Below are 25234 nucleotides of genomic sequence, written 5' to 3'. Positions count from 1 at the left end.
AGAATTTTCAACTTTAACTCCGGTTAATTTACAGGTAAACGACATCGGAAATAACTCAGGAAAGTCCGTCGCTTTCTTTAAAAAGGGGCTTCTATTTAGTTTCTCAATATGGAACACACATCTGTAGTGTATATAGACAGTATGTAAGGATGACTAAAGAGATAACGGGCCCAACTCGAATCCCTATGGAGACTGGATTTCCCCTGAAACCGCATCTTTCCCGGAGGAGGACTGCATAAAGTGTCCCTAGATCTTGGAGGCGAGTGTTTTAAAAATACAGTACATATTAAAATCCTGGAGACTTTTCTTGTTACAAAAGCGATGCGGCTCGATTTCTTTAATTACACACCGTCCCGTGGTGTCATTCTAAATCTTTCCAACAGATAAAGTTTAAAGTTGCTCCACGCTACTGCCAGAGAGAACACCTTGAGTCTTAATATCCCCGAACTGGATAGATTATAAAGAAATGTAGCAATTGCAGTGATTTAGGTTCTGCTACAATTAAAAACATAAACTTGAAGGAGAACACCTTTAATTTATGGAGGATACAATGTAGCCACGAGGAACACGCAGGAAATGACTTCATCAATCAGAATTGAGCAAAAAAAATCTAAACAAAGAGACTAATCCAAACCCGTCTCCCCGCCTTTCTCGCTCAAATGAGGTTCTGATAGGCCGATCCTTGGAAATCCCTCTTGCGGATATGCTGAATATTCCATCAATCAATTCTGTCCGTAGTTTCCGCTGGGATTTACCGTCAGATTTTTTTTAACTATTTTTTTTTGTCTTTTTGGATGGGAAAATTAAAGCAGCAGGAGCGGGACGCATGAAGGTATGTTTTCATGTCTTTTTTACTGAATTATCTATTTAATTGACTGCGATACGTTCCTAGACTGTTAATATGTACTGGTGTGATGGACCGACTAGTTACAAAGTTAGCAGGAGCCTGAATCGTTTCCTATAGAAGTCTGTTTAATAGGGTAACCACAAAACAACTAAAAAAACGGAAAGGCAGGTAAAGTAAAAAACAATGTGTGCAAGAATTTGCTTAAACAGATATCTAAAAACGAAATATTTTCCAAATGACTGATGTTTTCTTTTATGTAATATTGTTATAACATTAGGTTTCCGATACAGTTCCATACGATACATTATAACAATACAGCAACCAAAGTTTATGAATAATAATTAAACATAGCACCTGGTGTTTTTGTTTAAAGATAAAACACAACTGATTTAACTGGAAATATTTGAATTCAGATATGTCACATTTAACAGAGGTGTTGGATAAGATTGTCAATATTATAACACTACCAGGTTTTATCGGTAATACAAATAACGATGGCTATATGGACAACAATGAAGACGAATAAGATCATATATAGACACTATTATTTTAAAATGGGTTATTAACAGACTGGTTTGGTTGGGGGGGTATTGGTCCGAGGTAGAATTATATAATATATCCCTTCTTCGGCTTCATAATAGTAGGCGCTTTTGACCCGCAAAGCAGTTAAAATAGCCATTCATGGTCGTCAAGTCTCAAATCTTCCACAAAGCCGCGCTTAGGGAAAGTTTTTTTAAACACACTTCGCAAGTTATTAACTTAGAAAACAGCTTTTGCACAAAGCATCACTTTACTGGGTATATGGGCAGCATAAAATAATTCACACATTTTCTAGTAAAGTCTTCGCTTTGAAATCGGAGTACAGCACCGAATTTGTTTTAAAGTGTTCAGATTTTTAAACAATATTCTGTTGAAACGCACATTTAAGGTGTTTGTCAGCGTAAGCGTACCGTGAGCTTTTCTTTTCGGATGTGCTTTTAGCAAGGTTATGTTTTCTTTTCTCCTGCGTGTATGATACGATTCTCTTGGCATTTCTGTTCACAGTGAAAAGGCTTAGGCATCCTATTGGGGTTTCGTGTCTGTGCGGGAGGGGCTCAAAAAGCTGATCACTGAGTGGGTAGAGTTAAAATGTCAGACTCCATTTACTTACTGAAATTCCCTACTCCTAGATACACATTGCGCTGCCGGACTTTCGGAAAACCCCTTTATTGAAGAAACAGTAGTGGTTACACGAGTTAAAAATCATTGAAGATGTAGGTTCTCATAGTTGGGTTGGCGTTTCAGTGTAACAGAAATGCTGTTAGGTTTGAATTTGCACTTGATCACTGGAGCGAGTGCCAAATCCTGTTGTGACTTGTAAACTCGGTGAACTTGATTAGGCGGCTCGGAACGAGCTGGGAGATTGTTAATTGATGGACAATTAAGCCGTGTTTAATTAATTGTTATATGGCTGCACTCGCAATGATTAAAACTGTTGCACCACTAGAAATCAAAGCTGAAAAAGGTTTAATAAGCAATAATCTGTGATACACACAGTAGACTTCCTCTCCCGCCCCACACTTTTCCCCAGTTACAGTAAAACCTAGCGGGACAATGTAGTGAGTAGGCACAAAATAGCTTTCAAGTCAAATGGTTAAGTAAAAAAAGAAACAGTTATCACGCAGAGTTCCATATTGTGAACAAAATTAACTAAATAAATTGTGATTTGTTTTCAGTATTAATTATGTTATCGTCAAAATGAAAACATTACAAAGTTAAGATCAGGAATGACCCTCTTCAACATTAAGACAGTCTTGGCAGCACTGACACACACACCTGATCAGCCTCTGGACAGATGGCTGTGGGAGGTCTCACCACTCTTCCTGTGCAGCTGCAGCCAGCTGGAAAAGGTTAGCTGGATGCAGTTGTCTGTTGTTGATGGCAGTGGCAACTTGGTCCCTCAGATGTTCTATTGGACTCAGAGGAGGAGAAATAGCAGATTACTGTAAGACCCCTGCAAGACCGCAACATTGTTTTCTGGAAGTCATGTCATTGTAATCCTAGTACTGCATGGTCTCGCATTGTCCTGCTTGAAATGGACCCTTCTGGAGTATCTTGCAGGAATGGAAAAGCTCTTGGCTCAAGTTCTTTGACAATGTTTCCCTGTGCAGTAGGACTTGCCATCAGTCTGCTCCAATGGTGTTCTTGTGTTAAAGTCCAATTCCTCCCCAAATCATCAGACTTCCACCACTACATAAGCTGGCTTGAAAAATGGAAGAGTCACCCTAACCTCTCTGCACACACTGACCTAGAGAAAAAGATCTAGCCTACAAGATTTTCGCATTAGTAGGAAGGATGGGAAAACACAATATTTACTATTTATAACGTGGGGTATCATTCGTCCTCATCTTACAGCTCCCCAGCTAGTTACTATGTGCATGCTAGAACAGCAAGTGGCCTGAAACTATTTTGCTGTCATCAGGTGGTTTAAGGTTTAACCACTCAAGCTTGCTTTCCACTTAGGACCATATTTTGGTTTTGATCTATGTTTCGGGCTTCTCTTCCAGCCCCAAAAAGGCCCTACCAGAAATAAAACCATGAAATTAGCTGCAGTCTTGCTTGTGTTTATCCTGTGCAGAAGATAGTCTGGTATAGCTGCAGTCCACAAAGGGTTAAAACAAAGGGCAAAAAAAAGTCCATGGGGAATGACCTCATCAGTTTTGAAAACTTGCTTCTTCACTTTTGTTCTCATTCTTGGCATTTTCACAGATCACCTGGGGAGCATTCATTACCTCTTTGTGTGGACTCCTGTTTGATCCTTTTGGATTCTTATCTTATTCTGTTGTCAATCCTAGCCAATCTCCAAACAGCATCCAGATCTCAGACTTAGCCTCTCAGCTATATTTGCAACATGCAACATTTTGCACACTGGAGCAGTAGGGCAGCTGTGTGCCCAGATTTGCAGTTGATCACTGGGTCGAAAGCCTTCTACACCATCAGTATGCAATGATGACCTGAAAGACCCACTACATAATGAATGTAAATATCTCATTTCTTAAAATGTTTTTTTCACTTAATTTTTCTTCTTTGGTGGTGTTGAACTTCATTTTAAATGCAGTTCTGTATCTGTTCCAGTGCCCTCTCACTTTTTTATTAATCAAATCCTTAATTACTGTAGCTGTTACATCCGATTAGACTTGTCTTATGTCCATTTTTAAACTGCACATTTTTCTTTTATGCTTTTGCTGTTTGGAATTGCCAATTGCTAATTTATTTGTTCTTTAACCATAGACATACACATCCATTCATTATCCTACTGCTTTTTCCAATTCTGGGTCATGGGGGAGCTGGAGACTATCCTGGCAAACAATGGACACAAGGCAGGATACACCCTGGACGGGACACACACAGGCACAAACACGCTCAAACTCACACCATGGCCAATTTTCCCTGAAGTCCATTAACCTACCAGTATGGGGAAGAAACTGGAGCACCTGGAGATAACCTACATGAACACAGGGAGAACATACAAACTCCACACAGATAGCACCCGGGGTCTGGAATTGAACCACTTTTCTAGTTGTGCTGCTTGCCCATAGACATGAAACGCTCCACTTCCACAGGACCTTGCAGGCAAGATAGTGTTGACTGAGGGGCACTGTTGCACGACAAGCTAAGGCTACCATGGTTGACTAGAGTCCACCAAATCTGGTGGCACTCAGACCAGGTCAGTTTTCTGCTGCTTAGGAACTCTGATTACAGTTGGCTAGCAACACACCCCAGAATTTAAATGTGGGTATAGAGTATACAGTAGGTCTCAACTTATCCCCTTCAAGAACAACGTTACTTCATAAGCTGCTCATGAGCTTCTATTTTTTCATAGTTCTCAGGTCCTAAAAAGCATTACAAGTACATTTTTAAATTGAATAAATCATCTAAAATTGTCAGCTGTGACAAAAATCAAAGAGGAAAAATTTAGTTAATTTGTTCACTTTAAGTAATTGGGAACTCAGAAACAAATTTACAAATCACTTGGATCAAGAGTAATAGACATAGGATTCCCTTGTGGATAAGGCAGGTCTAGGAAGACTGTCCAATATTTCCTGAGGTAGGTCCCCCAAGGATGTCCATCCCTCTGTTTACAGTGTTGTCACATTGAGCCTGTGTCTAACACAGCAGGCACAGGGAACAAGATGGGACTACCATTTACTACCTTGAAAATATGCGAAGCCATCACAGCGGCCACTCATTCACTACACATATGACAGGTGCCAATTAACCTAGACAGCAAGTGTTTGGACTGTGGAAAGAAACAGAGAGAAAAAATATGTGGACATAGGTAGGACATACCTCCACACAGAAGATGTCCCATGCCAGAAGCAAGCTCCAGATTCAAGACCTGCAAGGGAGCATCACTGACCTCCAAGTTCACTTTTCATTGTGCAGTTAGACTCTACAGTCACAGACAAGTAGTGACATTCTTCATTATAACAATGTTATTCACTAATTTCCATGGTTAATCATTATAAATAACAACTGTCAATCACTAAGCCAAATTATTCATTGATTCATTTTGTTTGTAAAACTACACTAATCAAAAATATGTTTTCAAGGTTGGTACCCATCAACCTAATCACATAGTAATTTGATAATATTTGTAAAATCCTTTAATAACATATTTTCAAAGAAGTGCTGATACTGTTTTTCTGTAGCCATTAGCTTTCTCAAGTAAGGAAACATGCTTCTGAAAGTACTTAAGTTTCTTTGTTAATAAACAGTTCTTGGGATAATGTTAACATCATACAGTACATGAGGCAATTTCCGTTGCATCCTGTATAATACTAATCTAATTTCTCACCTCATGTCCTCACTCAACCTTGTACAACAGTACAGAAGATGTTCTACAGATTTAAATGGACATGAAACACTGCAATTGGTAAATAACATGAGCTGATGCAAACTGCTGATTTAAAGAAAGGTAACAATCAACATGGTTCTCTCACTCTCAAAAGATACATTGTTAAATGCATTTAATCACAGCTACTGAAAGATACAGAATGTCTTCACAGCCCTGTAGAGAATTCTGACACATTACAGTGACAGAGGTAATCCAACAGCTGTAAAATACCTAGCACAGAAGAGAGCCGGCACAAACAGCTTGGCTTTGTGTAACATGCTAAAGCACTGTGGAAAATTTGTGCTCGTGTTCATTTATTGTTTTGTTTCAGGGGGTGAGGAAATCATTTTAATGCAACAGAACTCTGAACTCTGAACAATTTTTTTTATCAACAGTACATAGTTGAACCTAATAATTTATTCCACCAGCTAACTGCCTGAAGATGCAAATTGTTTGCAATTACTTTCTAGTTAATCCCAAAAAATGAAATATCTTTCTTAATTATATACAGAAACTGGCATGGGTAATTTTATTTCATATGGCACTCCAAAAGCATTTATGAGCAAGGCTTTAATTATTAAATATATCTGGTAACCCAGGTTTTCAAATAAATCTGTTGATCCTACACTGCAACTTGTCATTTTGTTTTCTGATCGATGGAGTAGGGTTTTCTTCATTTCAGTGGATTGAACATACATTCCTAAAAACTCCCTTGTCTTGCCATGTCAGTGTAATTCAATTTGGGATTATATGGTTCAAAGGACAGAGGCCAAACACTGTGTGGTGTCCTATGAATAGAATGACCTGGCCTGTGTTGCTTCTGTCCTTTGCTATAACTTACCTTCTGTGATATAGCTCCAGGCAAGAAAGGCCTTTTTATTAATTAGCTCCTGACATCTGTTTGTGTAACTCAGGCCCCAAGGAGAGCTCAGGTTTGAAGTTGATAAAAGAGAAATATGGCAGACAAAGAACCCCCAAACAAGCCATAGTTAGATTGACATCTCCCTTTTCAAACATCGCTGCCAAAATCAATGCTGGCAACGGGTAAGAGAATCAGAAAGAGAACCTGAAGCCATGTTTTATGATGAGTCCAAGCAACTTCTGTTGCAAGTCAGTGAAAGAACAGCAAGCTCGATAAAGGGTTTATTGCCCTAGGCATTTACATGAGTAATTTGAAACAGAGCAGTGTGGGAACTTTTGGGTTTCCCATGCTGATATTTTGACCTCTAGTTTCCTTTTAAAATACAGCTGTAAATATTCGTGTTTGTGCAGTCTAACTGTCATTTACTGTCTATACTGTAACGTAGTCTGATTTAAATAAAAAAGGATGTCACCTTCATGCATGTTTTACATTTCATCTCATAAATCATATTTCTACATTATTGTTCTGAAATCTTAAACATTTTTTGTGAGGAATACTTTAAAAAGGAAGGTTGGTAGCTTAGTGGTTAACATGAACAACAAGTTACCCAGTTTCAGCTCCAGCTGTGGCACTGAATTCATGTCACTCTGAGTGAATTTTAGTTATGAACCACCCTGTCACTCTGTTCTTCAGGTGTGAAGTCATATCACGTTCCATTTGTCAGTGGCTCTGCACCAGCTGTTGCCACTGCCAGAGTCCCCCCACTAACTAGTGTTGCAGTAGATAATCATTGGAAAGTTTTGAAATAAATTACATTAAGTGTATCAGTGCAAGGAAATCAAGGCCAGATGAACAAAGCAAACAAAATGGAATTGGTGAAGGTAGTAAACTGCTTTTTCTTTTAGAACAGAACATTATTATCTCAGTTGTAAAACGACTCCCTGCTTCTTCATACATGTTCTCAGGAACAAGTAAAGTTTCATTCCATGCTGAAAAGAGAAGGAAAGAAACACGTTTCGGGTGTGGAGCATTCTTTGGAAGACCCAAAGAAGGCTCCACAGCCGAAACGTTGTGTTTCTTCTCTTTTCAACATGGAATAAACCTTTACTTGTTCCTTTGCAGCCTACACATGCTGACACACCTACCTGCTTGAACTAATACAGGTTCTCATACTTCATCGAAGAAAGTCTTAGAGACATAGTGTCTCAAAAGACATGGTGAGATAAGTCACAGTTCAAACCTACCCATTCAAATCAGACTTGTTTAGAACTAGAAAAACTACTCACTGAGCCTCCAGAGAGGAGTACAGCATATCGGCAGCTCCACTAAATAATTCCAAGTGTTTTTCTTCTCATTTCTGATTGTATCATTTCCCAGGTATTGTTACCTGGAGGTACAATCTGGGCGCACTGATATCAAGTGTTCCAGCAGATTCCATAAGTAACTATGTCATTTACTTATTGAACTTTTCTTGGTTTGTTTTCATATTTAATATTGAATATTTTTTATTCTGGATCTGTTTCCGTTTGAAATGTGCCAGTGTGCTAGTGTGGAACTGACTGGTCAAGAGCAAGACCAGTGTGTCCCAGCAGTGGAAGAACAAAAGCAAGGTTGCAAACAGCAAGGCGGAGTAATTCGATCCTGCTGTTGGCAGGGATAAAGTTAATTGTTTCAAGGATCTCAGGGATTCATTCAAAATCTGTCAATCTAACAAGTTTTCCATTGCGTTGTCTTTGTCAGCAGCTTTCGATTCTGCACACTTGTGTCACGCCCCTTTGTGGTCTTCTGTGGTCAAGATCCAAAGGTCATTTGTTCAAAAATCAGAGATCAGGTGTGTACACACCTGAAAAAGGCTTCACCAGTGGGATTTTTGTTTCCTTTTACTTTTGACTTTTTATTAAATTCTTAGCCTCTAATTGTTCTTTTGCAGCCTGCATTCTGACACCACTCCTGGATTAAACTTGTTCCTCAGAGTGTTTGTTCTTGAGAGCAGACTTTCCTCCTGGCCTTTTATTTTTTGGAAGCTTTCAGTGCCGATTATATTCACATCTCGTCTCCTGGTTCTGAATCCTGAGACTCCACAAGGGAGAATGAGCAAGTGTAGGTAGACTCGTCCACTCTGCTCATTGGTCCTTTAACACAACACTGCAGGTTCAGGTCTGATTGGATGAGTCTCTTGCCCACAGCACCACATGTCCACAAGTGCCATAGAGGTATCAGGGGTCACTCTGTCTCTGAGAGCCTAGAGAAGCCAACTGAACCTATAAAACCCTCAGTGGGGCTCAGCCTATTGTGTGCTGCTGCCTATGTAATCCTGGTCATTGTAAGATAGTGACATACAGTAACCCAGGCTCAAACCATGATCATAGAGCTCAGCCTGCACTATGGTGAGCACTATTACCAGTTGAGTGACTCAGGGGGCCTGAAAGAAAAACTAGACTAGAGTTCACTGGCTGTTTAATTAGCTTTGTCTTTTTTTCTTTTCTTCTTGTCGTGAATAGACTCTTCAGTCTGAAAGTGAAATTCTGTCTTCCTCTTCTAATTTTAGAAAAGTATTAACTGATTTTGAGAAGTGAAAGTTTATCCTTTCCAATGAGGAAGCTATTTTGTTTTTTCAATAAAGAAATTCATATGCATTGTGTCAGTAGGAGCGTGTGTCAGTACCAGAGCGTGGAATCATTAAATCATGGTTTCAGATTAGAGGAATTAATGGAGCTGAGATCAATGCCTTAATGTAGTCAGAGTCCACATTAAACTGTAGAAAAAATATAAATGTAATAAATAAAAAGGGTTGATATAGAAAGAGGCTATTTATTCAGCCTATCTAGGTCACTAGAAGTAACCAAGCTTAGTCTCAACACCTCAGCAAGGAGTATAACTTGATAAATCTCTGAAGAAGAAGTTACCACAGTATCCCTTGATAAATTACTCATACACTCCTAAACGTTTCTGTGTAGACATTTCCCTTTTTTGATGTTCTGTCTACTTAATTCCTAATTGTGTCCACTGAATATTTCAGTGACTATAATCATGTAAATTCATGGACTATACAGATTTTGGTCTATTAACCTGTGAGTGAATGGCCTTGTAGTTCTCAATGGACAGCTATCGCAAAAATGTTAAAAATCATAACCATAAGAAAATGCTATCATTCAGAAAAGCCTCAGATGAGAATACCAATACCATCTACAGTAGGTGGACCTTGTCTTGCAAGAAGAGAACTGCATTAACATTTCTCCAGTAGATCAGTGCTTTTCCCAAGTCATTCTGACTGAAATTCAGGGTTGTGTCAGTGTATCTTTTGCCATGAAGCCTGGATAATAATTGGCTGCTGTCGTGTGGGTTGGAACTGTTTCTTTCAGTTGATTTGCATGTAATCGAAGAGTTAATGAGCAATAGGTCAAGTCACATGCCTGGCTCTAACATGAGATCAAAGTAATCCCGTTTCATCCAAGGTTTAACCAGTGTTAAAGGAGCAATGAAAATGATCTCGTCCAGACACAGATCCGGATGAGCTCATATAGTAAAGTTAATGGGAAACAAGCAAGTAGAAAGTGGCCAGACCTGTCTTGGAAGTGGATGTTTGGCTCACTTCAGTGTGTTAATCTCCATGTGCCTGAAGTAAAACACAACCGCATTCTACCTTTTACTGTACAGCTGTTGTACAGTATAGTGTTACATTGCAGACTCGCAATGAAGTCATTATCTGGAAACTTCGACTCATCTGCCTCAGCTCATACAGAAACCATACTTATTAGCTTTTGAGGGCTTTTGCTTTAAAACTCATGAGTCACTGCAAACACTGGGGGAAAAATAAGATGTGTGGACTTGTCCAGTCATAAGCTGTATGTGTATATATGTAGTTTTTTCCTGGTGCAAATTTTTTTTTTCTAAAAAATAATCGTTTTCCTCATCCTTCATCATATTTCAGTAGACTCATCAGTGAGCGTTTAAGAGGAGGGGAGAGAAATAGCAGTCCTTTATGCAGAAGTAAGGGATAGAATTAGATGAATGAGTAAGATTTGTACCTCGGACAACTGTGTGGTTTTGCAGAGAACATTGAGAAAGATCACACCAAATTTCCTTTGGAAAGGCTTTTGATTAACCTTAATAAGGCCCCAACTAGGCTCTCTGTTCTATGTTTAGACTGGCTGAAGAGCTTTCCACAGTCGGTTAAGTTTGATTTTCTTATTCTCTACTGATTTCCGTGTTTGTGTCTGATAGTTTAACCTATTTTGTGGGCAATCTGGCTTTGTTTATTTTTTATTTGGGGGGGAAGGGAAGTTACAGTAGGGTTCCCCTTTGAAACTTTAAGAGTACAGTTAATCTTTTTTTAGCTATTAGCCACCATGGTGACTCACAGTTTTCCAGTTGTCAGGCACTGTGTTTCTCTTATTTCTAAGAAGGAATGAGCCCTCAGAATGTTTGTGTATTTACTTTCTTGTGTACTGATTATTTAGGATTACCAGATATCCACAATTTACTCGTCACGGTTTTTCAGATTATTTTGTGTGTGTCCCTGTCAGAAACAATATAAGTATGATATTGTCCTGGTTTGTTAATAATTTCAAGCGCCCAAGATACTCTTGAGAACCAGAGAGGAGGTGTTTAAAATAAACACTATATGCCCCTCTCCAGCATCTGTTTCAATTGGACATTCACCCTGTCTTAAGAAAATGTACATGCCTTTAGCATGGTTCTGTGTTTGTGATGATATGGCTGGCAAATGCTGATCACATTCCATAGAAATATGGATTTTCTGATCATCTGAGCAATCTGCAAGCCATATTTCCTTTATACTAAAATAAAACTGTCAAGCAATCTGTTCAGAGCCTGGCCCCAGTAAAACAAGCACCACCCAACACGTAGTGGAATCATTTTTTAATTGTGATGCTTCTGTACCCTTCAGAACGCATGTCAGCTGTTTGCCTGAGCATCTGCATCAATCCCTGAATGACACACAAGGCTCTGCTGCCTGGTCCTGCCATGTTTGAGTGTGCTCTGTTTCGCTTGTGTGATTGCAGCATACACAATGTCTTAGACACAATCAGGAGTTACAGTATACAGTATGTAAGCATGAACAGCATATGCAATGCCTCCTCTAGCATTGTCTACTCTTATAACCATTTTATTAATACGGCTTAGTTGGGGTGAGAATAAACCACACTTGTCATTTATCATCTTTAATTCACAAAATTTGTTACATTTACCATTTTAGTCTAATTGAGGCATCCATCATTAAGATCATTTGATCCTCTCTACATATCTGTAAAGCTGCTTTCTGTGCTACAATATACAGATCTACCAGGATTAGCTACTGGCTTCAACATAATTGCTAAAAATTAAGTCCAAGATCACCGTAGAATTGTATTTTTGCATGACAAAGGGAAACCACTGATTGAAAAGAGTAGGACAGAACAAAATTCTGCAACTGTGTGAGGTCAGAGAGTTTATTCAAAGAGATAGATCTTTATTTCCTGCTACATGGGGGATCATCCGACTGGTATGAAGAAGGCTGAGTTGCTCCAGTAGTTATTACCCCTAACCTTAAAACCCCATTGCTCAATATAAAATAAACAGTGCTGATTCAAACCATCGGGTTGCATACATCGCCTGGTTAGCGTGCGGTTTGCATGTTTAAAGACCAGATGCCACAGGCCTGTCAGCAGACTCGGTGCAGTGCTAAAAAAGAAGGCCTGGTTTCTGTAGTCCGCCAGCAGTACGTTCCAAACATTTCTATCCAACCGCTTGTCCAAGCCGCTGAACAAAACCACCCGCCCTGTTAGACCTGAAAGAACAAGCAGAATCGGATCAATTCTAATCAAGTTCAACTGGTTCCGCAACCGCAGAGGGTAACTAATTTAGTAGGACCTGTGCCTAAAGCTGGATTTGGGCTTCATTTGTAATGAATCTAGACAGACACAGAAGGCATCTTGTTTGTTCTGCAGTGTTCTCAAAACAAAACGTAATTGGAAAAGCATTTATTTTTTTCTCCCACACAAACTGATGACCTTGCATAGGTAAAAAAAACAATCAAGCACACAAACTGGTGCTGAGACAGCTGAAAATTGCCCACACAGGTAAGACTTGTTACCATCGAGAGAAAAATAAAAGAGGGGACCCATTTTCTTAAGTGAGCAGAAGCACTGTTGTGCAGATGCATGTTGCTTTGCTCTCTGGTTTCGTGATAAATATCTATTTGGCAATGGCAGTGAGATCATCATGCCCCAGCACATATTCCTTTCAGTTTATTAGACTCTCTCTGCTCCTCAAGACTGTTCACTCTGTACACTTTCTAGCTATTTCTGTGGCATAATCTGCTGGGAATGGCTGGTATTACTGCTAGGAACAGTGGGTACCATGAGCTTGTGTATAAAAACAATTGTGTCTCCTAAATACCCAAAATGGTCAAACTTCCACACAGTAGTTTCCGTCACTACTGCCAGAGCTACATATTCCGAGAGTGCTATAAACTTTTCTAGAAGAATTGTTATATCTGCCCAGCACTACAGTGCCTTGAGAAGGTATTCGCCACTCGTTTTATTCCTTGAAAGATTACACTCACGACACTTTGAAGTAGAAATTCATATTTGTTATATACAGTACATTACCTTCAGCACCAATTCAAAGCAAGAAACAAACAAAAAGAAAGAAGTACAAATAGAATTAATATGCAAACATGACTTTTCTATTGTTCATACGTATTCAAGCCCTGTTCATCAAACCTAATCTAATTAATCGCACCAAAGATTGTGATGATAGGTCAAAACACATAAGCAATCGCATCAAAAATGGTGTGTTTTTTTTTTACATTTACTATAATGTAGCCTTAGAAGTCTTTATCTAGTCTGAGCATTGAGGTTCTGGATGAAGTATTTTAAAAACTGTACATGCATCTGTGCAGCACTGGGGCCCTGGATTCAATTCCTGGGGTGCTATCTGTGTGGAGTTTATATGTTCGCACGTGGGTGCAGAGGTTTCCTTCAACAGTCCTCAGACAAAATTGTAGGTTAATTGGCTTCTGGGACAATAGACCCTGGTGTGAGTTTCTTTTGTGTCTGTGCCTTGTGATGGACTGATGCCTCATCCAGGATGTATCTAACATTGCTTCCATTGCTTGATGGGATAGGATTCTTTATCCCCTGCCATCTTGTATTAGATTAAGCAATTAGAAAATGTATACTGTATGCATCATTTTTTGTAATTTCACAGAATGGGACACCATAGGAAGGGTCTGAGTACTTCTGCAAGGCACTGTACTGTACATTTATCGTAGGCAATAATAATAATTCCTTATACTTAAATTGTGCTTTTCTGGACACTCCACTCAAAATTCTTTACAGGTAAATGAGAACTCCCTTCCACCACCACCAATGTGCAGCCCCACCTGGATGATGCAATGGCAGCCATAGTGCACCAGTACACTCACCACACACCATTTATCAGCGGGGAGGAAAACAGAGTGATGAAGCCAGTTCAGAGTTATTAGGAGGCCATGATTGGTAAAAGCCAATGGGAAATTTGGCCGGGGTAACATCCCTTCCCTTTTAGAGAAACACCTTAGGATTTTAATCATCACAGAGGGTCAGGACTTGGTTTAACATCTCATCCGAAGGACAGTGCCTTTTTACAGTATAGTGTCCCCGTCACTATACTGGAGCATTAGGACCACACAGACCACATGGTGAGCGCCCCACTAACACCTCTTCCAGCAGCAACCTAGTTTTTCCCAAGAGTTCTCCATCCAGGTACTGGCCAGGCTCACACCTGCTTAGCTTCAGTGGGCTGCCAGTTGTGAGTTGCAGGATGATATGGCTGCTTGTTCCAGTGCTACTGGAAGAGGGCTTAACCCCAGCAGGTTCAGAGACTCACTGTGTGTTGTGCTGAGCACCCAGATGCTTGTGCTGCATCCTTTGAATGCAGCTTCAGAGTTGAGGTTTTTTTTCTGTCTCTGCAGCAGCTGAGGAATATCTCACCCTTTATTCTCTCTTTCTTTGGATGGAACATTTGCTACAAGTAGAAAATTAGATAAATTATTGGCAGTATTTCTTAATGGGCCATTACACTAATGCCTACTCCATTGCCTTCTCCAGAAAGGTGCTCTCTAACGCTCTGGGTGTTTTCCCGCAGGAATCCAGGATGAATATGGACAACCTGAGTAAGCCGGAGCTGCTGATGTTGTTCAGCGTGCTAGAGGGGGAGCTGGAGGCAAGGGATCTTGTAATTGAGGCCCTAAGGGTGAGTCCCGCATTCCTCCAGCCTCTCCTGTCACTCCATGAGCAGAGAAGCCTCTCCAGTACTACTGCACCTGCTCCCCTGAGCCTCTCGGCCACTTTCTGTTGTGATCATGACCACAACCACAGCCTGGCTGAGCCCAGAAAAGTTGTGGTCTAATTAACAGGGGTCCAGGCAGTTGTTCGACAGTCATGTGGTTTTGGTCAAATTTGTTAGTTTGCTAAGTGATGACCATGTCACAAGTCTTTAAATAACCTCCCTGAAATGAATAAATTGGAAAAAAGAATGGCAAATTCCAATGATGTGAAGTAGATAGACCTTGGGATTCATGCAGAGCCCCAGATTTATACCAATAGCAAGGAAGCATTGTGGAGCAATATTGTAGTCCTGCTCTATTTAAAGGATATTTTTTTCAAGACAGAGTTCTGTAATGAACATTTTTGCTTTTTAGTGTTTTTTAGAAAACCACAAAGTTTAGCTGACATGGATGTTTTCTGATGTGTGTGCCTTTAACTTTGAGCTGTCCTCCTTTTTCCAAGGAAGAGTTGCTTGGCCACCAATAATTTAGTTGTGGCAGATTTATAGCAGAGACATCGACTAATGACTCCAACCCTGCAAGTGTAGCTGTTGGCTCTGTTATACTGTAGGAGTTCCTCATCAAGCCTGTCTCGGGCCTGTTTACAAACAGCTGTTATTTATTTATGTATTTCTAAAACAATTCTAGTGTATATGTCTCTTCTTTTCATGACAACTTGAAATACTCATTAACTGTATTGTTGTATTTTAATTCACATTGCCCTGCTCTGCACTGAACAGAACCACAAAACAAAACTCAGTATTTTTCTGATAGATCTGCTTATACATTTTCTGATTACTCTGTATTTAATTCTGTTTGTGGATCTTTTAAAAATAGTTCACCAATTTTTACATTTAATAAGCAGTAGTGGGGTGGTTTTAAAACAATGCACAAACTTTGCTACAAGTCACCGAAGAGGTTTAAGTTAAACAAGAGTGCTCTAGTGTATCCTCTTGAGCTTACCCAGGTCCAGAAAAGCACACAGTACCTTCCACTGTTCAAGACGGTGTGTCCATTTAGTGTGGGAACACAACTGGAGCGTATCTCAGCCGGATGACTTTGGTTCCAAACAACTAAGTGTCATAAGCAGCAAGGTTTTTTTTAGTTCAGTTGGAATGAGGCAGAGCTGGAAAGGAACTGCAAGTCAGGCAGGAATCTGACCATATAGGGGCATGGAGAACGCTGGGACACCTTATTCCTATTACATGTACAGCGGCTGTCTGAAGCTCTCACAGCTCAGGAGAGATGCCGCTTCGTGTGCTGTCTGCCTTTGAACTCTGTGCTCTGAAGAAATGTTTTAGCATGTATACAAAAGACGTAGAGAGAAACAGGAATTAGCCAAGGAAAGGTGAGACTTCATACGGAAGAGCCAAGAGACTGAAGCTGGTCATATTTCTATAAGAACCACAAGCTTTTTCAAAAGACACAACCCTAATGTGTTAATGTGCCTTTATGATTTCAGCTCTCTAAGCCACTGTTTGGCTGTAGAAGGTTGTCATAGATGCAGTAATTGAGGATCCAAAGCTTTCTAGGGTGTCCCTTAGCCGTCATTAGGAGCACAAATATTGAAAATTACGAGAAAAGAAGAAAAACTTCATCCTATAGTCTCGAGCCTTGGCAACTCCCCTTTCATATGAAATACTGTGCGGTATTCTGCAGTATATAATGCATCTTTTATTTACTGGAAACTGTCCGGTGGGGAGATACTGTAGACTTTTCATTTTCTGTTTTTAAAACTCCTTCTTAAAATACAGCAGAGTTAGATTAGAGCAGGGGTATTTAGCACAAGGCCTTTGAAATTTGCTTCATCACCTTATTTGTCCCATTAATCCTGCCTGTTAACGTTTAAATGACTGATCTGATTGCTCTGTTAACACAGCAGTGGAGCTGAGTGATAGGGCTGCAGTTCAATGTGTACTCAGGCTTGTGGCCATACCGAAGACTTAACCTATATTCTGTTCCTCTACATAGAGTCTCAGTAATTTTACTACATCTAGCTAGTCAGTGCAGTGATTTCAGTTCCTTTAACCTCGCAGGGGTTTATAAAAAGGGCAAAACTCCAAAAGTGTGTTGTATGTAAATATCGTTGTAATACCTTAGGTTCATAATCCTGAAACACGTATGTTGTACTTGTACACGTAATGAGAAATATTCTGTCTTGGTAATCTTAAACAGCAGACTAACAGAAAGACTAACAAATGGGTTGGAAATCTTGGATTACAATAGAAGAAATGAATAGTTCAGTATCTTCAGATATTGACTTGTATTTTTTGCCCAGTGTGTACTTTAGCTTATCAGCAGCACCTAATAAATAATTTCATTGTTGACATTCAGACACTTCATTGGTCATCTGTTGTCAGGAAAAACATTGCCTGAAGGGTTTATAAGCAAAGCTTATTATGTGTTTATATTCTCAGACAAATGAAAAATGTCCAGCAAAAATAACCTCACAACAGGGGTCTCTATTCCTGGAGGTGAATATTGTCTTCAAAACCTTGTTTTTTGGAGATTTGCGCAGTATACTTGTGTTTCTCAGCAGCATCTACAAAATAGCTTAAACATGAACATTGAATTCAACCTCATTTCCTTGGACACGTAAAGAAAATTTGTTTTGTTTGACACAGTGGACTGGACTCAAAGGCTGAGGTCAGAGGACCAGAGAATAGGATTGGTATTGTCAGAAGGCTAGAATACAGACAGTATATAGATTTATTTAATTTTAATTTGATATTTATTAACTCTTTCCGAATATTCCCTCCTTTATACATCCATATGTTTCATAACTGCTTTATCCAATATATTGTAGGGTTGCCGGGGAGCTGGAGCTTATCCTGGCAAGTAATGGGCTCAAGGCAGGATACACACTGGACTGGATGCCAGTCCATAACAGGCACACAGACACAAGCACAATCACACCAGAAGCCATTTAATCTACCAGTATGACTTTGGACTATGGGAAGACAACCAGAGCACCCAGAGGAAACCCATTTATAAACGTACTGGTGACTTTAATGTGCACGTCATTTGTAAAAGAAAGGAAGTGCCAAGCTAAAAAACGATTCAAATTGTCTGACAAAGGGAAGGGTCAGGAGAGGGCCTGCTGTTTATTAATCAGTTACACTTTTCCATCTGGGATGGATTGGGAGTAATTTTGTTTTCCAGGTTGAACATGCTTCCAAGAACTGTCAGACTGTGTTGTGTTAGGTTTTTAATCAGTCTCGTGTAGAAAGAATTTGGCAAAGGTTGCTCCATAGTTCCTGCAGAAAATTAATATTGACAAGTCAGGAATTACAATTCAAATGAATATTTCCTAGAGTCTCCTGTTTCCTAGTCTGTTTGCGCACAGTGTCATGCTTCACGGGGAGTAGGAGATGTTTCTGAGAAGACCTGGAGATGGAGTTGGGAGGGCAGGGGGCCTCTGGGAAGAGGCAGCGCGAGCAAGCGGAGCCAGGAAGGACAGGAAAGCTGCCGACAAGCGTGGGGGTGGCGAGAGGAAGGAGTGCCTGCGACACTTCTGACCTCTCCGTCCGAACACAACACAGGAGTTTACAAATAACTGGTCCTGTCACGATGTCCCAGACCCCCAGTTTTTCTAAAATAAATTCTTCACACGCTTAGGGAAGTAAACAAAGCAGGGGTCCATTGGTTCTCCTCCCCATCTATGGAGCCTGCCTGAGTTTTTATGCATTCAAATTAGGAACAAAAGCTTATTTCCAATTGGAAAACCTACAAGATAAATTCAGTTTCTTACTGCAAAGCCTTCATTGTTTCTTTATAGTCGGCTTTGATTACACTCTTTGTAGTCTTATATATCTGGGGTGCTGTTTTGAATGAACGTTGATGAATGACTGTCTCAAAACTAGTTTCTATTGGGTCAGATGGATGGTCAAGCTGTGGTGGAACCCAGTTAATTATATCAATCCACTTCTTGCCACTTTATCCAATTCGGGATCAAGGGAAGCCTGGCAGGCAATGGACGCAAGATTGGATACATCCTGGCTGTGACGCCAGTCCATCACCGGGCACACGCTGTTCACTCGCACCTCGGACAGTTTTCCCCGAAGCCAATTAACCTCCACTCTTATAACCATGAGAGTCAACCCACATGGACATGGGGAGAACATACAAACTCCACAAAGAGAGGACCCCAGGTCCAGAATTGAAGCCAGGGCCCTTATGCTGCAACACTAACCACTGTGGCACCATGTTAGCCACCCAATCTTGTCAGTATCTTTAAATTATCTGTTGGCTTCCTTTCTTTTGAAGTGCCAAAGCATGGTGGCTATTGAAATAGTAGTCAGGAATAAATGGTAGCTGAAATATAAATGGAACAAGAAAGGGAAAAGTCTCTGAAGAGACTTTGTCAAACTTTGAGTCTCCTTTCACTTGTCCTCCAGAGGTGCAGAATTCCAGACATTTTTCAAATGTTCAAAGGTGACAAATTTTGAGGAAGCGTCCTATTTGTTTGAATCTTGAGCATTCCAGTTAGAGGAAGAGTGCTTTTCTGTGACCAATCAGAGAGAACTGACAGGTTCATGGGGAACCCCAACTGCATACCATTCATTGTATCCGTGGGAACCTACAGTAACCAGGAACCAGTGGCCCATTTCTCTCAAAGTGATCGGTTTGGCCCTGCGGCACTGACCTGCTTTTGCTTCACAGTGTAACAAGAGACACAGAGCTCATGCTTGGTGGAAATGACCAGCCTATACTGGACTTCTCTCTCTCCTTATCTGGGCAGGAAGCTCCCTCTTTATCTGTCCTTTGTGGGATTTTAAAATTATTTGCAGAAAAAAAATGTTTACTCCAGGAAACCATTAGTGAGGAAAGAAAAACAATAAAGCTCCGGGTCTAACCACAAGATTCTCCTTAAAGGCCTGAGGCAAAATAACAAACTGAAATAATGAACTGCCAAAATCAAATAAGTCCATCTCAAGATTAAGCCATGTATGTCTAACTGCACGCAGCCTGTACAGCAAAACTGCAAATGGCTCATTAAATCAGTCATGGTTCTTTTGAGTGCTCCTAAGCTATTTGTCACTAACTGTGGCTATTCTAGAGCAAATGTAGGCTAACAAGAGTTGAGTTGTGCGAGTAGATGCTTTTATTAGAGCAAGTGAAGTTTTCATTTTCCCTAGAAGGGAAAATGGCTTACTTTGCCTCCCTTATCTTAGGCTGCCTGTCTGCGTGTGCCTTTTGCGCTCCACATCAAAATGACAACTCTGAAATGTCCACTTTCAAAACTTAATTCTCTATAGGGAGGGAGTGGTTGGTTTAAATGGACTGGCAGTCTGCCGTGTTTCCATATCAGCCTATCCCACAATGACATGGTACTTTCATTAACCACACTACCTAGTATCTGTTGAACACTGCTTTTTCTACAGTGGACAGCACTGCTTCCTCACAGTGCTGGAGTCCTGGGAATAATCCCAGACCTGGAGTCCTATCTGCGTGGAGTTTGTATGTTCTCCCTGTATTTGCATGGGTTTCATCCAGGTGCTCCGGTTTCCTCCAACATTCCAAAGACATATTGGTAGGTAAATTGGCCCTGCTGTGTGTGTGTACTGTATGTTTGTGACTGTGTGTGCCCTGCGATGGACTGGTGTTCTGTCCAGAGAGTATCCTGCCTTGTGCCCGTTGCTCACTGCGTTAGCCTCTGGTGTCCTCCATGGCCCTGTACCGGATAAAGCAGTTTAGAAAACTGATGGATAGACAGACCTTGTCTGTGCTGCAACAGCATTGTATATGCCTGACTGAGAACTACATGGTACCAGTACATTTCCCACTGCACAGCTGCAGACGGCAAGCAGTGGATCCCACTGGTGTTGTGAAGTGTTTCACTTGCCTTGGAGGAGCTCTGTCTGTTTAAGTCTTGCAGTTCTTCAGAATGATTTCTTTGTGACCTCCTTGGAGGGAAGGGAGGCTGCCAGCTTGTGGCGAATTCTCAAAGCCCTCAGGGGGATGTTCCTTTGTTCCCGAGCTCGGCCACTTCCCCTCGAAAACAACTCTCCCGCTTCCTCTCTGACTCCCCTGTTTTTCTCCACCCTTCTCTTTCATTATTTCTCCCCCTCTCACTCTCCTCTCTCTCTCCTTAAGAGTCTTAAGATAGAATATCTTGCTGCTTCTCATTCATAGCCTAGCTAGGGGAAGAAGAGAGAATTTACTCCGTTTGCCCTGTTGCATTGTATCTTTGCAGCTGCCTACACTGTTAACACGTCATTTGAGCTTTTGCTACTACAACTTCAGAATCCACCAACGGAAAAGTGCTCTATCACAGAGAGTGCAATGAGCAAACAGGGCAAGGTGAATTCAGGAAATCACTAAAGGAATGAATTGCTGATAGCAGTGATTGAGAAAGATGGCTTTGTTTGTTTTCCACTCCCACATCCAAGGCCGGGTCCTGTGTGGCACGGCTCAGCTCACTGTACTTGCACATGTGGGAAAAAAAAATGCACGTGAAGGATGGTGGCTTTCCTGCAAAATCCCTCTTTTCTGTATTTTCCAAGATGTACGGCAAGCTGAAATGGTATAAAAATAATGTTAACCTTTATAAAGACCTTCCTGCTCGCATCTTCCTGTTTGTGAAGTAATTTTATTCAGGGATATAATGGAACCTTTCAGCAGGGAAAGAGTAAAAGGTTAATTTTGAGGGTGGTCTGAGCTGACAAAAGAGAGTCGACAGGCCCATAGGCTGTGGAAGACAATTTTAGGGAGGAGTGCTGTTAAGGCAGATCCAGCAGAGCAGGTCTGGTCTAGCCCAGCTGCAGACAGAGGCGGCCCTGGTTTCTGAATCAGTGATAATAATAAAAGAGCAAGACCAATATCCTTCTGTAATTGACACAGCTTAAAGAGCAAAAACTGTTGTTCCTTAATGCTTTTACCTATATGTTAACTCTTTGTAATAACCCCCTTCTATGAATTGGCTTCATTACTCTGCTCTCCTCCCCACTGATCGCTGATGTGTGGTGAGTGTTCTGGCGTACTATGGCTGCCGTCGCATCATCCAGGTGGGGCTGCACATTGGTGGTGGTGGAGGGGAGTCCCCATTACCTGTAAAGCGCTTTGAGTGTAGTGTCCAGAAAAGCGCTATATAAGTGTAAGCAATTATTATTAATTATTATTATTATTAAAAAAGTAGTAGAAACACATGTGACTTTGTAATTCTTCTAACCAGTTCATTTTTCTGCCCCATTCATTAAATTTAATTGAAACATACTTAATCTGTCGTTCATTTATTCATTCTGTGTACCTGGGAACTGGAATACCTACCACTTGTGAACAATTAATTTCAACATAGGCGATTTTTTAATTTAATTTTTAATTTTACCATGAGATTATTCTCACAAAACCTTCTGAGCTCATTGATAATAGACAAACCCTAGCCTCCTGTGTCAGGTCCTCCATGCAGTAAAGGGTCTTGGTGTGTTTCTGTCTGCTCCATTTTGTGTTCAGTGTTGTCCATATGCTTATTAAACTGTGAGCTAATGGCAGGCCTCTGTTTGGCTAGCTCCCCCCAGGAGCTAAAGTTACCCGGTTCATTTTGAATCCATGCTCTGAATTTTTGAATCTCGTGTTGTTTTCAATATTTCTATAGAAAAATGTACTGTAGGTGTGGTAGCTCAGGGGTGCCTCTTGGGTCCTGGGTTTGTTTCTGACCTGGGGTGCCTGTCTGGGGAGTTTGCATGTGCTCCCCATGTTTGTATGTGTTTCTTATCTTCCCCCTAATCCCCCAGTGACATGCTGGCTAGTTTAATCAGTCTATCTCAATTGCCCCTGTATATGTGTGCGTGTGATGGACTGGTATCCCATCCATGGTATGGTCCTTCCTTGTGTACTGCTGAAGCATGCTCTGGATTGCCATGGCCCTTACTAGAAATAAAAGACTTTTTCATAAGGAGTGGGTAGAACTGCAAATTTCCTTTAATAATTTAAATGTCAAAGCCACAGTTTATCGTATACTCCTAATGTTTTCTAAACCAATGAGCGCAAGGCAGGATACACCCTGCCTTGTCCATCTCAAGGCACACATTCACACCAGGGCCAATTTTGTCAGAAGCCAAATGACACTGGGAGTGCATACTGTAAACTCCACACAGATAGCACCTGAAGAATGGAACCCAGGATCCCAGCCCTGTGAGGCAGGGGTGCTAATCATTGTGCCACCATGCCACCCATGTTTATAGTCCTACTAGTACAATAGTTAATAATATTTGTCTTGTTTCACAGTGTTGAAGGAGAGGCTATGCAGTATAATGACAAAGACACTGACAAAGCACTGAGGTCTGGCAGGCTTGTCTTGGAAACCAGGAACAATTAAGCCTGCGATCTGAGAGGCAGCTAAACATTTTAATGATTCGCATTTTCTCATTTACAATTGCTTGAAAAACAAATATTTTGCTGGTTTTTTTTAAATACATGTTTTTTATTTATTTTTGTCTGTTTTGGGTTCAGCAACAGGAGTTTAAAAAAAATTGATGGGCAGAGAGTACAGTATGTGTTGAATTTCCCATGTGTGAGCTGTCACTTTATTTCAGTTATGCAATCAGGTGGAAATTACAGTTTTAATTAAAAACAAATTTGTAGGCGATTAGAAGAAACTGGCAAAACTTGAAAATTGTATTTAGGTGAGGTACTCTTCTCTGTTTCGTCGGGGGAATGACTTTTTTCTCAGTTCTTTCTGCCGAATGAGTTTTGTAGCCGGTATTCAGTTTGGAGTGTTAATTCAGTTTCAGGTGCCATTCTAACCTGCTCCTACAAAACACCAGCTGTGATAACAGACAGGAAATGGAAACATTGGATTCCGCCAACAAACTTATTTATCTCTTTATGCTTGATTGTGTCATTTCAGGTCAGGATACTCAGGTGTGAGTGTGAATCTGGTTGTTGCAGGTATATCCATTCCAGCAAACCAGCAAGGGACTGACTCATAGCCAACAATACATCCATAAACCTGGTGGAGAGTAAGAACTACAGCTGTGATTAACACTCATGGTTGATCTTGTTGAGATTAGCCCCTTTCTGATGAGAGTTCTGCAGTCTGAGACTCTAGTGGAGTCATATCTCTGTCAGGTGGCCTGATTCTAATGCTCATACTTGGTGTGTAAGAGCTGTTTTCTGGCATGGGCTCCTGCCTGTATTCCATCTCCTTTTGGAAAGGGGCTGTTTGGTGACAGCAGTGCCATGCCTGCTTGCTGCAGGGGAATCTGTACTCTTCCCATTAAGCGAAGCATTGAAGGAGTGATGATGGCTTCTTACCAGCGTAGGCAGCGGTTGTCACAAATACCCAGAGCCCTGAGGATGAGAGGCGTAAGGGATTTCAACGCCTCACTTGACAGAAGTCGGAAAAACAAAATGTATAACCAGTTTGGCTGGGCTGATCCATCCAACCATTAAAAATTGGCCAAATGGGACACCTACACATTCCCCTCACCCTTGCAGCAACCAAGTGAGGTTAGTAAGCTGTCTGTTAGGCGTTCCTCAGAATGTGTTCTTCACTTTTAAAATAGTTCATTTAGACTTGAATAAAAGCCTCTGAACTGAACTGAGGAGGGAACCAAGAGAATCCAGCAGGCCCACCTTGGACCAAAAGTCCTTGGTTTAAAACTTTAACCTGCCACTGTTAGTTAAAATTGCACTGCAAGGAGAAGAGTAGTTTATTGAACCCAGCAATCCACAACATGGCTGCATGGTCCAGTTTTGTCAAAACAATTTTCTTCTGTTGCTTCTCATAGTTACGCTTAAAACTGGATATTAAAATCCTCTTTGCACAGTTCTGTTTGGTTTAGGTTCAGGAGGCCCATCAGTTCTGTGGGAAATGCCTGTTCTCTCTCCCCTGAGAAGGGGTTGGCTCAGTCCGTCTGGCGGAGAGAAAGGTAGGGGGAGGGGGTGTACTGTATGTACACAGCAAGTTTGTTAAAAAAAAACCCGAAGGCAGCTTTTTCCTGTCTCTCCGATTTGAGAAACTCCTGCTGTCTAATTGTTTTGGAAGTTGTGCAGCCGGCAGCCAGGGCCCATTTCCCTGGCACAAAACAAAAAAGAATCTGAAACGTCGGCTAATCTGTATCACCACGGGTCACTAGCTTCATTTAACACAAATACACGCACCTGCTTGCAGGTTAAACAAAAAAAAAAGTCTGTTGGCTGAAAAAAACACTTAGGCTATCTGGGTTTTGCTGAAGTGATTTGCTTTTAAATAATAACAACTAAGCCCTCAACTATTTGTATCAAAATTGTCAACTGTTTTCAATAATTTCACAATATTTTTACAAATATTTTCATCTTTTGGCCTAAATATCAGCAGCGACTGACACAGACAAGGACAGGCATCTGGGTAAGATC

The 25234-nt window shown here is 40.8% G+C and overlaps 1 protein-coding gene across 1 annotated transcript in view; it reads left to right on the top strand.

The window, feature by feature from the left end:
* Positions 1 to 792: 792 nt before the first annotated feature.
* The window catches only part of cttnbp2nlb (CTTNBP2 N-terminal like b), a 53038-nt gene continuing 28596 nt past the window's right edge, over positions 793 to 25234 (top strand). Inside the window, exons 1-2 of the mRNA XM_088921468.1 lie at positions 793 to 832; positions 14716 to 14823. Coding sequence (XP_088777594.1) covers positions 827 to 832; positions 14716 to 14823 — 114 coding nt within the window. The 5' untranslated portion in view covers positions 793 to 826. The remainder of the gene's footprint in view (positions 833 to 14715; positions 14824 to 25234) is intronic.

This window comes from Atractosteus spatula, chromosome 7 (assembly GCF_055471065.1).
Source record: "Atractosteus spatula isolate fAtrSpa1 chromosome 7, fAtrSpa1.hap1, whole genome shotgun sequence".
Lineage (NCBI taxonomy): Eukaryota > Metazoa > Chordata > Actinopteri > Semionotiformes > Lepisosteidae > Atractosteus > Atractosteus spatula.
Note: the sequence above shows the minus strand (reverse complement) of the source record. Positions and strands in the feature narration are given on the sequence as shown.